Here is a 15,344-nt window from a genome sequence, read left to right as displayed (position 1 = left end):
TCCTGCTCCATGGGTATCTTCTCGGTTATGCTACGATGAAAAAGCTGAACGCCTGACGCCTCTGCCTATCCTACACCTCATGATGCATTCACCCAGCTATCCACCCTCGACATATCGGGCGTATCCTTTGCACTTGATAGCTTGTTTTCCTCCGTTCGTCGGCTCCCAGATGTAGGCGCTCGTCGCCAAAGGTCTCTCTCGCAGTTGATGATAGGAGGCAGCTCTATGTTCAACGCCAGCTTCGAGCGGGAGGCTTTATCTGCACCAGCTCCCGAGTCGATCTCCATGGGGCCAGCAGAGTCTGGGCCCGTCCCGGGCTTCTGTATCTTCTTTGCGAGGGCTCTAACAGTCTTCTCAAACATTCCGTCCATACTCTCTGCTCGTCGTCCCCATTGCTTCTTATCCCGGACCGATGAGCCAGAATTGTTGTCTTTGAACGCCGCACGAGCCAACTTGCGCAGCGCCTCCTCGCCATGCCGACCATCCTCCGTTGCTCGCTCTCGAATGACGCGCGGATCTTGCTCTCGTTCCGTGAAAACCGGTGTGTGACGATACGTGTGTTTACTGGGAAAGTCGGGGAAATGTTTCGGGATATGGGCGTTGTGAGCGCGATCGTCTTCGCCGCTGAGCTGTGGCCCTAAGGAGGGCAAAGTCTTGAACGAGTCCTCTTCCGGCGGAGGATTTGGTAGAAGGGTGGGGATAGGTTCGATGTTTGGATGGCGTTTTACGTGCGGAAGGAGGTCGCTGACCGGCACGGACTGTCTTTTCAAGGCATATTCGAAATCTTGGGGGATAGGTTGTATGCGCCGGCTGGAGAGCATCGCTTGGCGCACATACGAGGCGAATCTCAGCAGATCTAGTGACCAAATCCATCAATATCATGAACGATTCCTTCTGAGACCTAGGTTTCCCAACGTACATTCCTCCGTTACCCTGCGAAAGGCGTCCAGCGCTGCAGGGTCGGCGATATCAAATCCGCATTCTTGTAGATATTGTCCAATAGATCGGTTGAGGACATGGTCGATGCAGGCCTCGTCGACAATAGCGGGTTCCGGCAACGCTGGGGCGACCGGACTTTGTAGGCGATGGTGATGGTGATAAGGGCGTTTCGTTCGTTTTACATCAGGGGCATCTGGACCTTCTGGTAGGGAGGAAGAGGATCGTTTGACAGTGGGTTCCGAGGAGACCATGGCGCCGGTGGTCTTGATGGATGGATGGGGAGAGATCCAGAAACGGCGCCAAACACAAGAACCGCGTGAGGTCACGTGTATATGCCTGAGGCAGACATCACTACAGCCCAGTCATTGAGCCTCAATGCTCGATTAAGACTTGATAATACAGAATTACAATAGCAATATCTAGACAATTAAAATCAAAATACATAGCCCCATAATTATACCTCCTCGTAAGTCGCGTCATAGTTTGGATATCAATAGCCCGTTCGCAGCAGCAACCCACCATCAAAAGTCAGGCCACTCACAGCCGTCGCTTACTACACGCCGGCCCGGAAAGCTTCACCTCGACTTTCACTCTCGACATCACCGCTCGCTTTCCCTCTCCTCTCCTCTCCTCTCCGCAACCCCCCACCACCACCCCAGCAGGTCAATTCTTGCGCGAATCTCTTCTACCCGTTCCTCAGATCTGTCTGAAGACACTAATATCTCACAATGGCCTCCGTCGCTCCCATCACCGGCGTACGTCCACCCTTCTCCTACCCAACTCACCCGGGACAACATCCACAACCCCATGGCCTCCCCCAGATTTGGAACCCTACAGGCTAACATTTTGCACTTTAGATGCTCCGCCGCACTCTGGTCCTTGACCTGAGCACCGCTTTCGGTGAGTCCGCCTACGACCCCGCGCTTCCATTGACCCGAGATGTCTTCATATGATTTCCTTCCTATCCATATATTCGAATTGCATACAAGCATTCTTACATCGACATCCGCCCCGCGCGCAAAATTACCAACCGGGCTCGACCCAGAAGGACAATTGACTGACTGAATAATTACTTCGCAGGTTTCGGTACCACTTTCGGCTACCTCTGGTGGTACGGTACGTATACAACAGACCTTCCTTTAATCCCTCCTCCTCCTTCCCTTCCAACAAACCACATCCCAGAGGTAATTTAACAGCCACTAACGAAAAACCACTATACAGGCTTCCACCTTCCCCGCGTGCGCGCCCGTGACGACTACTACACCCGCCTCGAGGCCGAGCGCGCTGCTGCCCAGCAGTAAATTCGCATTGGCTACGCAAATGCATTCGACTTCGCGCGTTGATTGGGGGCTCCCAATGTACCTCGTTAATTATGCCGGATGGAACCGGGATGCGTCAGCTATCTGATCTTGGGGAGTGAAGTGTGGGGAATGTGTAGCTGATAGGATGTGATTGATATTGTTTTTGTTGTCTGGTATATAGCGTGGGCATTGGGTTGGGTTTCCGGTTGATGGTGCGGGTTGAATGTGTTTGTGCTTGTGTGTGTGGATTGAAAGAATAGAAGAAGAAGGGAAGAAAGAAGAACGTTTCCTCGAGTGTTTAATTGTCTGTTGTATATACGCTTGTACTCATACATGCGGTTGTTTGGGATTATCTGGTTGGCTGTTCTTGTGTTCGTCGTAGGGAGGGAGATTCAGTGGTTTGTAGGTTGTAGTGAGGGTCAGGTGTAGCTATGTTACTGGGCAGCATTTGATAAAGATGTGTTCATTTCTTTCATTCATAAGCAGGGAATCTATCCAGTCGCTAATTAATCCAAGTGGAAATGTAGGCCATGCACGTAAAACTCCCCAAATCAACACACAAACACGGACACACACACACACACACACACAGCATCCACCACAACCACCACCATTATACCCCATGCCCAACAGGCAAGAGCAACCAACTGATATCAACTACTACCTACCAACCACACAGGGGCAGGCCAGGCTGGTCCACCATTCACCGCATAACACGCTCATACTGTATCCCCCTCACACTACCACCACCCATCGATGTCCTAACATTGCGCTTGAACGCCTCCCGGTTCTGTCTCAGATCGTCGGCGGCCTCCTTGTTCAGCGGATCGGAAGCATTCGGCTCGAGGAAGAGAAACTAAACACAGCGTAAAAAGATTAACACCCCAATTCTCCACAAATCAAGAAGACCAAGATATAAAAGCGAGAGGAATTCATACCTGCATCCCCACAATAACCGCATTCAAATTCAACACGGGCTTCCAATCCTCCCTCAAAATGTTCAGACACACATTTCCCTCGAGATCAATATTCGGATGGTATATCTTCTGCGTACACTTGACCTTGGGAGGATCATGCGGGAAGTTCTGGTTGACCGTGAAGTTGAAGTGGAAAGCGCCGCCCTTGTACATGCCCTCGTCCGGCTCGATAGTGAGGGTGAAGTTTAGGATGTCGTCTGGGTTCGGGAAGGACATTTTCATTGTACTTCCGAGGGTGAGTTCTTGCAGGTCTGTGTCATATTTCGATTTTGATGTTAGTGCAATGTCCTAGTGGGTATTGTTTGAGAGAGTGTAGTAGGGTATGTAGGTAGGCAGTAACATTCAGACCTCGTTGCACGCGCAGCTGAGCGGCGGTGACCTTCTTCTTCTTTTTACCGGCAGCTCCTTCGGCATTTTCAGCTTGCTGCTGCTGTTGTTTCTGTTTGAGAGGGCGTTAGTGAGGTGGAAAAGAGGGTACATATGGGTTGGTTGGTTGGTTGGCAGGTGGTGGATGGATGGGAGTCAGTCGCGACGTACCATAGACCATATCTTCAACATCGTGGCTGATCTTGCGGGCTCGCGATCACCTGTGTGTGAGTTTGGTAGGATATAGAATTATTTGTAGAGATCTGGGTCTAGGGATTGTGGTATGGATCGCTATCCTAGAATCTTCGTAGTTGTTGAGTGGGTGAAGAGGGGAGGAAAGGCTGCGGGGTCCTTTCGTTGGTCGGTACAACTAATCTCCACTTCAGCGTAGAGGGAACGATGGCAAGACAGGAGGAGCCAGTCCTTTATCTCAACGTAGACAGGTGGCAGGCCACGACAGAAGAAAGGCGTTTGTATTAATGCGTGTAGAAAGGCAACAGAGTGATTATCAGAGACAGGTGATAGCCGGACTGCCGCAGAGAGCGGGCGGCGGCCTGACGCCATGGGCCACCCATTGCACCACCGCCTGCCCGTACCAGTTGCCACTCAGGATGCCCATATTCGCGGTCTTTTACATGCTCTCTTCCTATCGTTCATTATTTGGCCATGCGACTTCTTGTTATTATGAGGGTTTCATTTCGAACATTATCTGTGGGAATCCCCGCGTAAAACAGTCAACCGATCGCCTTCCACGCCCTTGAATACATCCCATTTCTAATGCGCTAAGAGTCTACAAAACATTGTCGTGCCTGCAGTCCCTATGAAATGTGCAAATCCAACCTGAAACAAAACACAGCCGAACCTGGGAAACAAAGAATAAACATCGTATGTAGAATACAAAATTGCGACAAAAATGTGCCAAGAATAACTCCACGAGGCCTCTGCCGGCCATGAGCAAAGCACCCCTCATTGACAACTTTTCGTTCATTATGCTGCGCACCTTCTCTAGCGGCGGGCGAAGCAACACATCACACCGGTCTTACCCAGGAACCAGCAAGCTCCAATGAAGCGGAATAGCGCGACAACGGCGTTGGACCACAATAGAGCCTGGAAGAAACGTGATGTACGATCGGTGGCAGAGTTCTGCATGAAGCCGTTAGTTTCGTCTTTTGGAACATCGGGAGTCGGTTCATTGCAGAAGATATACATACCGTGAAGCCAAACTTATCCACACCATCGCTGGTGATGCAAACAGCCATCAGAGCGTTACTGAAGATCCAGAATGTTACCAGTCTCGTACGGAAGCTCTTGTACGAGTCATCCAAACTTTTCTCCTCCTTCTCTTCGGGAGCCACATATGGTGTCAAAGCACGCTTCACCGTAGCTTCAAACTGGCTGTCAATATCGGCTTGAGGCTTGTCAATTTCCTCAATGACAGTTTCCTTGCCTCCTTCCTTGGTCGTCTTCGCGGAGGGAAGAGCATCCGCCTTATCAGAACCCTTGGTACCCCAGGACACATCGTGCCAGTTGCTGAAGGCATACACGTTGAGGATGTTGATGTAAGAAGACTGCACGGCCATGTACTGAGGGAAGGAGGTGAACATGTGCCACGGGTCCATGTACATGAACGAAGCGACGAAGTACAGACCGAAAGTGGCAGCAAGCGCGATGATAATGATACCGGCACCGGTCGACCCGAAGAACGAACCAAGGAACGCACCAACACCGTGCGTGGTGTCGAAGTCCATCGGAGCGCTGCCGCTGAAAGCGCGGACTACCAGGTAAAGTGCATCGACGACAACGTAGAGTTGAATGATGCCGAAAACAACGAAAGATGCGAGGTACGAGAACCGAGAACCCTTGGGGCGGTTACCCAAAGCCAGAATGAACTGGAGGAGCAGGAAACCAAGGTAGGCATATTTGACGATGGTGTTGACGATGGGAGTTGCCGTCTTGCCAAAGGGGAAACCAGTGTGACCGTTGCTATCGCTAGGCGTACCGACCAGGTCCATGATAACCGATGTTGTAAGCCAGTAGGAAGCTGGTTGCTCAAGTCAGTAAAGTCCTCAAGTTTGTGCGATAGTCGAATGAAACCACTAAACGTACCCAGAGAGAACCATGTAAGAATCGTCGAGAAAGTGTTGTACAGCATCTGAATATGAAGGAAGAACATCCGAATGATGTTGTGGCCACTCTTGTACATACGTCCGAAGTGCATGAGAGAATAGATACCGGCTGCGAAGGATCCGTTCAACCAACGACGACGCTGCGAGATGAACTCCGCAGCACCTTCAGGCACGTCAGTTTCACCCTTGGAGGCTTTAACATATGACAGATGCCACTTGGAGCCAGCCTTCGCAACCAGCTCGAAACACAAGATACGGTCCTCGGCCAAGAACATGTTCTTCTTGAAAATGTTCATTCCCTCAATACCCTTCTTACCCAGCTGTTTGGAGAGAGTATGATCACCATGGAAATACTGCTCCAATGGACGACCCATGATTGCACGGAATCGGTATGCGGAGAAAGCACCAGGCAACACACTGACATAACCGAAAGAACTCTCCAACGGCTTGTCCAGAATGTTACTAATCTTGTATTCGAAATTCTGGGCTGCCACGAGAGGGTTGATCAGGTTTCTCCAACCCTTACCCAACATGGCGTGAATTTCACCACAAGCACCTCCGAGATCCTTGTCGTTGTAGAAGGCCTCCCACAGGGCCAGAAGTGACTTGTGTCCAGGCTTGGTACCAGCATCGAGAAGAATGCAGACCTCGGGATTCAGGATACGGCCGAAAGCATTGAAAAGCCATCTATGAGAGTTGATCTTTTTGCTGTTCTTTTGCTTCAAACAGAACATCATCTGAACCGGGGGTAGCGTGCTGGGGCCGTCATCTGTCGGGCGAATCAGCTGCTGGTTGGGGGTAACGGATAATTGCGTCGTGTATTCGAACTATTAGGTGTTAGCAATCTCCACATGCGTATATTCTCGGGTTGCGCATACGATGTGGGCAACGGTTTCCTTTCCATCGACATCACGCTTCATGACGCCATCCTGGTAAATACCAACGGTGGCCAAGACATCCAGCACATCCTTGTCACAGGGGTCGATACCATCGAAAACCAGGCAGACTACAATCTTTTGCCAGGCCGGCCCACCCTTGTTCCAGAACTCGGACTTCTTCAAGTTCACAATGTCACGGATATTTTGCATGACACCATGGAGCGTACGGGCTGTAAGAGTCTTGTCTTCATTATAATACGTGATAGCAATCAACAACTCGGTGTGTCTGTTGTACATGGCAGGACGAAGGTTGTAGCCATTGTGAAGGGTAAACTCATTAGGATCACATGTGGCCGCGGTGTCTATACCCAGGAGAATTCTCCATTAGTTCCGAGAAGCTGCATGATTGGGCCCTGCGGTAACTTACATCGCATGTGTGTGAATTCTTCGCTTCCGCCCTCCAGGTCGTTCCTATACTTTGCCTGGATTGCATTTTGGATAGCACTAGGCACCGGGTAGTCAACACTCAGGACTGAGCCCTGCACAAGCTTGACCTTTCTGGTAGCATAGCGGCGCAGACCACCACCGCCGCCACCACTACCTGCACCTCCAGGGGCCTGTCTCTGGCGCCAAGCCTCTGTTGACGAGGTTTCGCTACGAGCATAGGGCGAAGCAACACGGCCGGGGACGCCAAAGGCAGCCGCGGGGTTCTCTCCAGACTGTGCAGAGTAAACAGAGCCACCTGCGCTGTAAGGATCATGATAACCCGCATCGGCAGCATATGTCTCGGTCAAGCTGTATCCAGAGGTGGGCCGAGCCGGGGACAGATTGCGCTGCTGGGGGTCATCAAAAGGACCTGTGAATGGGCCCGTTTGGCTCGATAGCAATCCTCTAGACGCTTCTTCTTCATACTAGAGATCATCCAGGTTTCCATGTTAACGGATTGTTTCGTCCAGGCGCGATGCCACACGGCCACTAGAAATGAAAACTTACGTTGTTTCCAGCCGGTAGATCCTGGAGCCGATGACCACCGTCATCGTAGCCGGGAGGCGAGTGATTACCAGTGCCTTGGTAGGCCATGGTTGTAGAACGAGATTAAAGTCGTAATATGTGTGAACTGAATTCGGACGCTCAAGCAAAGCCCCGTGGGAACAGAATGCAAGGATGGCGCAAGAAGCAATGAGGCGTGAGGGTATCAGGGAAACAAGGAGCAAGGAGTGCACCGACTGGGGAAGTCAGACAACGGAGCAAGTAAATAAAGCGGGCAACCACCCCAAGCGCGGAGGGAGCAGACAAACAAGCGCTCAAATGACCGGGGATGCGCGAGAGGGTAGAAACGAGCGAAGGGGGAACGAACAGTTGAAAGGAAAACTGGTCGAAGGGCGCGAGCAACAGCAGGAACGTGAAAAAGCCGCCAGGGCTGAGCAGAGGTACCTTGCGATCGCAGGTGATGGATGAGGGAAGAAGCTCGGGAAGCCCGTCTGACCGTGGCGGACAAGAAGGGTTGGGGTTTTGGGTGAAAGGGTTTCCCAAAACAAAGCTGGGAGGGGCAGGAGGAGGATGAGAAGGGAAAGAAAGAGGAAGAGAGAAGTGAGACTGGGCGGGATGAGAGATGGACGAGAAGGTCTCAGGATAGAAAAGGGTAAAAAAGAAAAAATTAGGAAGAGAAGGGAAGAAAAGGGAAAAAAAGGCCCAGAAAGGCACGACAAGCTGAGAGCGACAGCTTTCCTTTCAAATGGTAATGGTCAAGGGTCGCCCTGGCGGTTTTTTTTTTTTGGTGTGGGTAATTGGATTCCTAACCAAAAGGCTGGATACACTTGAGATCTCCCTGCGATCACGGCGGATACCGATGATGGCTGCTGGCTTACTAGTCGATCAGAATCCTAATTATTGTCACTTGTCTGTCTTTCATGTCTTACTTGTTGTCCTTTGATCTACCACCTGAAAAGAAGTGAAGATGAGAAGAGTATTTCTAACTATTCACAGGTTCTTGTTCTGTCTATTCACAAAAAATAAAATAAAATAAAGAAAACCCAGACACGCCTTGTTGGGGGAAGGGAATGAATTGCTGGGCTGTTTGGCCATTTCCTCTTTGGTATCCCCTCATATTTCTTCTTTTGACCGCAAGGTTGGGCAGGCTATTGCCCACGGATCGTCTCCTGCATCATATTCTTCCATCTTTCCTTCCAGACTCTTTCTCCTACTTACTTACTGTGGACAGAGCGAGCAGAGCCACTCGCAGTAATTTTTCTTGTCAATACATAACGCCCCCCTGACTGTTACAAGTTGAGGGCATTGTTCTGCTCCCCTCCTTGGCTCTTTGCTCCGCACTTCCAGTGTTATGTATTTAAAATTATCAAGGGTCTGAACCCTGATTACGGGCCAGTGGATATGGACCCTGGTCCACTTGAGTTTCTTTACTTTACCGCATTACCCTGAAAACACAACCTTTCCCGTCCCGTATTGTCACTGTATCCCTGCCAGGTACCATGTAATACCCTGCCTTAGTCGGTGGCTGTGTGTGGCATGGCGGTCAAGTACCTAATAGTACTAAGTAAGTCTACACCGTGTTCTATTGAGGATTCCGATGGATATCATTCTTGCCACCCCATGGCACTTCTTGCATTGCTATCACGTCCTGCTCGTATCATGCAGTGGTTATCAGACGCGTGCTGCAATAACATCCAACAATTGGTAATAATGATGTCGAAGCATAGCATAAGGTGGCTTGACGATAGGGAGTTAAGATAACTTCCAAGGTCCTGGTGGCCTCGAAAGTATGGACATTCCACATCCCTCGCCAGCATAACTCGGCCACATACAACAAACAACATCAGCCACCAATAGTCAGCACTGGACGGGCCCTAAATCTTCAGGTTGGGTTCCCCCTTCCTGGTAAGATCATAAATTCCGCTTACCTACTGTAGAGAGCTGTCATTGATCTTACCTAGTAGATTGCTTGTTGCCAAACACGAAACATCGCCCCCAAAAATTGCCCCCAAACTGGCCCCCATACTGTAGTGCCAGCTGCCCGTCTGCCATAGTAACCAGTAGTCAAAGTGACCTATCGGAGATCGGAGAACTAATTGCGGCTGGTATTGGAGAGGTTTGGTATCGCCGAGTTACAGACCATACGGCGAATGTTTCAGGGGGCGGGGCTCACCCAAAAAGGTCTAAACTCCCTAAAACTCCCCCAGCCAAATATAGGCTTGTGGGGAACTCAAGACTCCCTTCACTAGGGGCCTCAAGACCGTGTTTATCAGCCGTTGGTCAATCAGGAGCCACCCAGCGACGCTAGCCTGGAATCCTTAATTTTGCCAAGGTCACACTGGAGCATTGAAAGACAGTCAAAGCCCAATAAGCGGTTGGAGGGGTCATGCTCACTGGTCAGCCGCGGTTTCAAAGCGGCTGGCAATTGTTGAGAGTAGTGCTGATATTAGGTAATGGCCAGCATGTCCACACACTCTCACATCCTTTTTCTTTTTTTCTTGGTTTGGTTTTTTCTTTTTCTTTTGCAAGCCATCGTTTGATGCCACTGGTCAGCTCTCTGCCATGGTCAATGATCATCACTGCCACAGAAAGCTATGGCGCTCAGGGGACTAAACCCTCATCGGGGTTAGCTTCAAGCCCTCTATATCCTATCTTTAGCACCCGGTGACAACACAGTCGCCCTTGTCCCGTGAATCGCGAGTCAGACGATGTGGCACTCTCCAAAGGCGCGACAAAGTCTCACAGAATTTCCCTGGCTCGCGAATCGGCATCCCTGAAGCCCTGGACTGGCAGAATTTGCCTCTTATTTGGCTATACTCTGAGTAGCACACGAACGGCGGGAATACCGGTTCTCTTACATCAGAAAAGTCGCCACACTGGAAGGTCGTCGGGTAGTTCCGCTTTGTCTGAACCTTAGAATGTGATTCTTACTTCAAGGGTTACAACCGCTATTACAAACTGTGGTCACTCCCCATCCGCTGGGCTGTTGTAACCTAATCAAATTAATACAATAAGATTGCAACGTAGTAGTACCGTGGCCTAAATCAGTAATAAACAAGTAGCTAATATCTTCATCAAAACTCAGTATTGTTTTCCTATCTATGCTTAGTATATGCTTAGTCTGTTCTCACATAATTAAATCTCCGAACACTGAGTTGTCCCGCAGTCCACATACAGGCAGCGAGGAGAGTTGCTGGATGCAAGATCACATGTACGCGATAGGCTCAGATCTCTACACATGTGAAAGCCAAGCAAATGCATGTACTAAGTAGAATGTGCGTCGTGAAGGGCATCTATTGCGGCAGTGTATAGTGTATACATGGTAGTTATCCCACTGCAGCCACTGGGTCCATTTACTAGCGGCGGGATATATATAGAGCAAGACCCTCGGTACCACTACTATCACTTAGTCCCAAAGGCTAAGCGCAGAAGCATTCACTATTGGCCGCTTGTCTCGGGAATGAGAGACAGATCGTCAGCGGCTACTGAGAACTAAGTAACGACTTCGGTTGAGAGTAAGACATAAAGCGGTGTATTAAGTTGAATACGGAGATCCTTTCTATTAGCTGATAGCACCGTCGACACGAAACTCAGGGATGGAAAATTTAGCCACAGAAAGGGAAGTACTTGAAAAGAAGACCCAGACAGGAGAAGTATGCATATTGTAACGAGCGACGGGCGCAGTCTCGGGCTGTTCTGATCGTGCATGACTCGTGCGAAAGTTCTATGCATGTACCCTTTTGCATGCTTCGGGCACTGCTGGATATGCGCGTTGCGGTGGATGCTTGGTGGAATATGCTTGTTTGTACGGAGTACTACTAGGGCTGCTGTTGTTTTTACCATATCGTTGTATTATGGGTCAGCAGCTGACCAATACGTCCTTGAGGAAATTCTGAAACAGCGACACAATCATCTACTACTATAGTACCAAAAGTTGAATTTCGTTGAAGTACTTAGTATTATATCTTTTGGCCGGTGCAGGAGTTAGCATACTATCTTTCAGTCCATTCATGCAGAAAAAAAAACCATTCGATGTTAAGTAACCGTTATATACTAGCGTGCGGCTAGTACTATAAGAATATATAGATTACTTGTTGCCACAATTTCATTTTTATATCTTTCATCAACCTCAATTGCAGATAAATTGGATAGTAGCTCTTGTTTACTGCATGGCTCAATCCAGTTTAACAGTTTCTTGGCAGTAATGTGAACCTCTCCTACTACACAACCACGAGCACAGGCTAGCCTCCATTTTCTGTATCTTTTGACGCCACAGAGACTGACTTGCCCTCTCCTTTCATAGTCAGAAATGGGTATCAAAAGTTTCTGCCGCGAGTATTTCGTCAATGTTAGAGTTGCTATCCCTTGCTAGTATGCTTAAAAGTTTGATGTACCCTTACTATCAGGTTGACAGTAGTAGCGAATATTCGAGACACGAAGTAAAGCGGAGGTACATAGTGTTCCTATTATCTTACCACGAGAGGGATCAATTGCCGCGTTCTTGGGCTTTCTGGGTCGAGTTTGTAGCTATCTAGACCCTCGAAGAGAGGAATACCAGGAGGTGAAAGGCCGTGGGTAAGACAAGATAAGTGAAAGATCCGGTGAAGTGCCTGTTAACAGGAGAAGCTCCAATACGATTCACGATATATTCGGGTGAAGCCTCGTATTTTCCTATACTACATAATCTCTCTGCAGCGCAACCAGCAGCCGCCTTCCAACATCTTCAAATATCCCGAATCCAGCTTATAAAAAGCCAAAGGTCCCAGGTCTTACCACCTTCATCAAATAACAACCAGCTCATACTCCTGGGTAGTATGAGGGATCCGAGAACTTCACCAATATCTTGATCGAGAACTTGTTAGCGAGATATCGTAGAACTTTCTTCACCTTATCACAAAGATTGACCGTACAAATCGGTGAGATACTCGTAAATCTTAGTATAGGAGGTCGCTAGGTCTTCAGACAAGCTATCAATAAACAACTACATGATACTGATGGAAATGGATGAAGAGGTCGAATACCATTCATCTCCCCTTTCACAAATAGGGTGCTGAGCCCCAGTTAATATATTAATCATCGATGTATGGGGAAAATACACTAAAAACATGGTACAACAACACAAAACGCACCTGCACCTGCTGCACAGCAGTACTTAGCACATAACAACCATGGACGATCCTCAGGCCACCAACCTGGAAAATGGAAAACTGATAAAAACCTAAGGGTAGTAAATATGCCGAGCTTTCATTAGAACTCTCAATATCTACTAGACGCTCACCCAACAATGCTCACGTCAACACAACGGCATCTGAAATCTGATACCACTACTCGGCGACACCCATGATCAACCGAGTCATCGACCTTGCCGGCTGCCCATCGATTCTACATCGCGGTCAGAGTGGAACGCAATAGACGGGGAGATGATGCTTCGAAAAATACCCCTCTGGCTGATGTCGCCGAAATGCATGAGAGCCCTGTGCGAGAGAGGCCATCTGGCACGCTCGATCTCACCATCAACTCTTTCTTTTTCTAGTTCCCGTCGTGGTCGCGAACGTTAGTATTCAGGTCATCCCTGGATTTTGGTTGGATTGAACGGAACTTTGTGCTGCAATAATACTTTAGATGTTACATGTGGGCAGGCGTTCAACAATAGCTTGCTGATATTTATGTCTGTAGCACTATATACTGGAGGAGGTATACTGTATGCAAGAGCACACATTATCATCGAATAACCTGCTTTAATGACTATATATCTTCATATATCTATATTTGGCTAGCATTTGTGTCATCTTCGACAAGATAAACCCAACTACGTAACTTAGCCATCTTCATCAGACGCTTAGTAAGTCTTATTTGAAGGATTCATGCAGATGTCAGACGAAAGGCTTATCCATAAGAGGCCGAAGAACAGACGGATGAATACTGTATTACGCTAATCACTATATATATCCAAATTATAGTTATCTCGTATAAGAGACCGCCATACTTTAATACTCAGTAGTAGGATGTTTTTAGATAGCCTAAATATACTGGTGGCTTCCGAGCCTACATATAATACTCTGCTGATGTATCTCAGCAACGATCTTTTCACAAATGTTGAGTCCGATGATGGAATCTACAGCTCCTCTCTTAGTAAAGCTTCCTGGTAGATCTATCAACTAGTAAATACCGAAATAGTGTTGGATTGACATCCAGGGGAAGATGACGCTTTGTCAAGCTCAGGGCCAAATCATGCCATCTGACCAGTCAGCGGCACAGAATTTGCATTCAGGGGATGGCCCCAAAGATGACCGTGGCCCCCCTTTGAACCAGCCAACAACCGGGGTATGTGAGTAAGAATGTAAATAATGTGCAAAAATCAATTTATTCTCGATATTTGATAGTCCAGTCAATGTCTGGTGGAGGCTATCGAACGGTCGACTGTTGGACGCTGGCAAGCTAAGCACATGCCAAGAGAAAAGGGAGAGGGAGAGCGGATATGACACTATTGAAATGTCATTTCTGTCAAATCAATAATATGCATATGGTTTGACAACCTATGGAGAAAGCACAGATCTATTGAAGACTCGGCATGAATATTGATTAATTTCATATCCACCAGATAATATGGGACTGGGGGCCATCGGGTCCCAACTCCGGATTATACCAGTATGGCAGCAGGTGCAGAGTGAGTACAGTATTTCTGTGTATACAAAGTGTGGTTGACCCTGAGGCTGGAACTTCACGATAGGCCCTTCATTTTATGGTCATTAAGCTTCTAGTCCACTCATGTAAATCTCTGCCAAAAGTTGAAGAGAATAACGGTCAGTGGTGGCATGGACTGGTCTGTCGGGATCGAGACCGGATGACGCGTGGCTTGAGCCATTCGAACCCGCCCATTAGCGTTCTGGCCGTTCTCATTACAGTAGGCCTGTCGAACATGTGTTCCTTCAGTTTTAGTGATTAGTCGACTCCCTACGTACTCCTGTATGTATAATAATCACCCCCAACTGGAATACTACTATGGTTGACTATTGGGGCTAGCTGGCAAGTCTCACCATGGACCTGACATCTGGTGCTATGGTAAAGGCCAAGTCCTTCAACGGTCGGCTGTTTGCGGAAAGACAGACTAGCCCAAGTGCCGGTGACAGGAATAGGCGAGTCCAATGGTGGAAAGAGGAAGAAGAAGTAGCAGAATGGGCATCTAATCTCGATTAATGAGTTAATCAAATGGATCATCTCGTCTGCCGTGCCTGAGGCTGCGGGTGGGTGTGCAGCGGCCTCATGATTCGACCAGACATCCCGTGTTAATTTCCGGGCGAAGGAATCCAACGTGGGCTGGAGGTTCGAGACCATCCAGTCCAGGCACGGCCGGCCGTGCCTGGCACACATCCAGAGGATGGTTGGTTGCACTTGAGACACCCGATGTAAGGAATCATGGGGCATGATGGGAACCCTCCTCCACCGTTCCGTATATGCCAGGGGAGGGTGGTTTATGTGGTAGACTAGGCATCTTTGTTGCAGCAGCGCACAGAGGCATGTAGCCATGTACATTCAGTAGGCGACCGACCCGTTCATCTTCCCCCCTCTCTCTGCACGGTCGGCTGGATAGGATTTCCCATTATCCCCTCTTCAAGAATAATTCTCCAATAGTTTGATCGATTTTCCTTCCGGAGAGGGGGATGCTAGTAGGACAAGTATCTCGCAGAATTCGCTATAGTCGGTCAATATTCCGGCACTATTGCGGACTACTAAGTCTCCTATTGACAATGGCTGGTGTGCCGCTCG

The 15,344-nt window shown here is 48.8% G+C and overlaps 5 protein-coding genes across 5 annotated transcripts; 2 read left to right on the top strand and 3 right to left on the bottom strand.

Moving 5' to 3' along the window:
- Positions 1-77: 77 nt before the first annotated feature.
- Positions 78-1,190, bottom strand: AKAW2_40517S (TBP-associated factor 8 family protein; the record flags this gene model as incomplete). The annotated part of the gene is made up of 2 exons (XM_041688853.1): positions 78-856; positions 920-1,190. 2 exons carry the CDS (start codon positions 1,188-1,190, stop codon positions 78-80), a joined length of 1,050 nt encoding a protein of 349 aa, XP_041542597.1.
- Positions 1,191-1,667: 477 nt separating this feature from the next.
- AKAW2_40516A (cytochrome c oxidase subunit VIIa) lies at positions 1,668-2,240 on the top strand (the record flags this gene model as incomplete). Its single annotated transcript, XM_041688852.1, has 4 exons — positions 1,668-1,694; positions 1,797-1,839; positions 2,020-2,055; positions 2,161-2,240. 4 exons carry the CDS (start codon positions 1,668-1,670, stop codon positions 2,238-2,240), a joined length of 186 nt encoding a protein of 61 aa, XP_041542596.1.
- Positions 2,241-2,943: 703 nt separating this feature from the next.
- UBC12 (NEDD8-conjugating protein UBC12) lies at positions 2,944-3,775 on the bottom strand (the record flags this gene model as incomplete). The annotated part of the gene is made up of 4 exons (XM_041688851.1): positions 2,944-3,096; positions 3,179-3,468; positions 3,566-3,656; positions 3,755-3,775. 4 exons carry the CDS (start codon positions 3,773-3,775, stop codon positions 2,944-2,946), a joined length of 555 nt encoding a protein of 184 aa, XP_041542595.1.
- Positions 3,776-4,588: 813 nt separating this feature from the next.
- Positions 4,589-7,021, bottom strand: chsG (chitin synthase class III; the record flags this gene model as incomplete). The annotated part of the gene is made up of 5 exons (XM_041688850.1): positions 4,589-4,726; positions 4,795-5,624; positions 5,690-6,536; positions 6,588-6,949; positions 7,015-7,021. The coding sequence occupies 5 exons, from the start codon at positions 7,019-7,021 to the stop codon at positions 4,589-4,591; spliced, it is 2,184 nt and encodes a 727-aa protein (XP_041542594.1).
- Positions 7,022-14,615: 7,594 nt separating this feature from the next.
- AKAW2_40513A (uncharacterized protein) lies at positions 14,616-14,774 on the top strand (the record flags this gene model as incomplete). The annotated part of the gene is made up of 1 exon (XM_041688849.1): positions 14,616-14,774. The coding sequence occupies one exon, from the start codon at positions 14,616-14,618 to the stop codon at positions 14,772-14,774; it is 159 nt and encodes a 52-aa protein (XP_041542593.1).
- Positions 14,775-15,344: the final 570 nt, after the last annotated feature.

This window comes from Aspergillus luchuensis, chromosome 4 (assembly GCF_016861625.1).
Source record: "Aspergillus luchuensis IFO 4308 DNA, chromosome 4, nearly complete sequence".
In the NCBI taxonomy this organism is placed as follows: Eukaryota; Fungi; Ascomycota; class Eurotiomycetes; order Eurotiales; family Aspergillaceae; genus Aspergillus; species Aspergillus luchuensis.
This window is presented reverse-complemented; position numbering and strand designations above follow the sequence as displayed.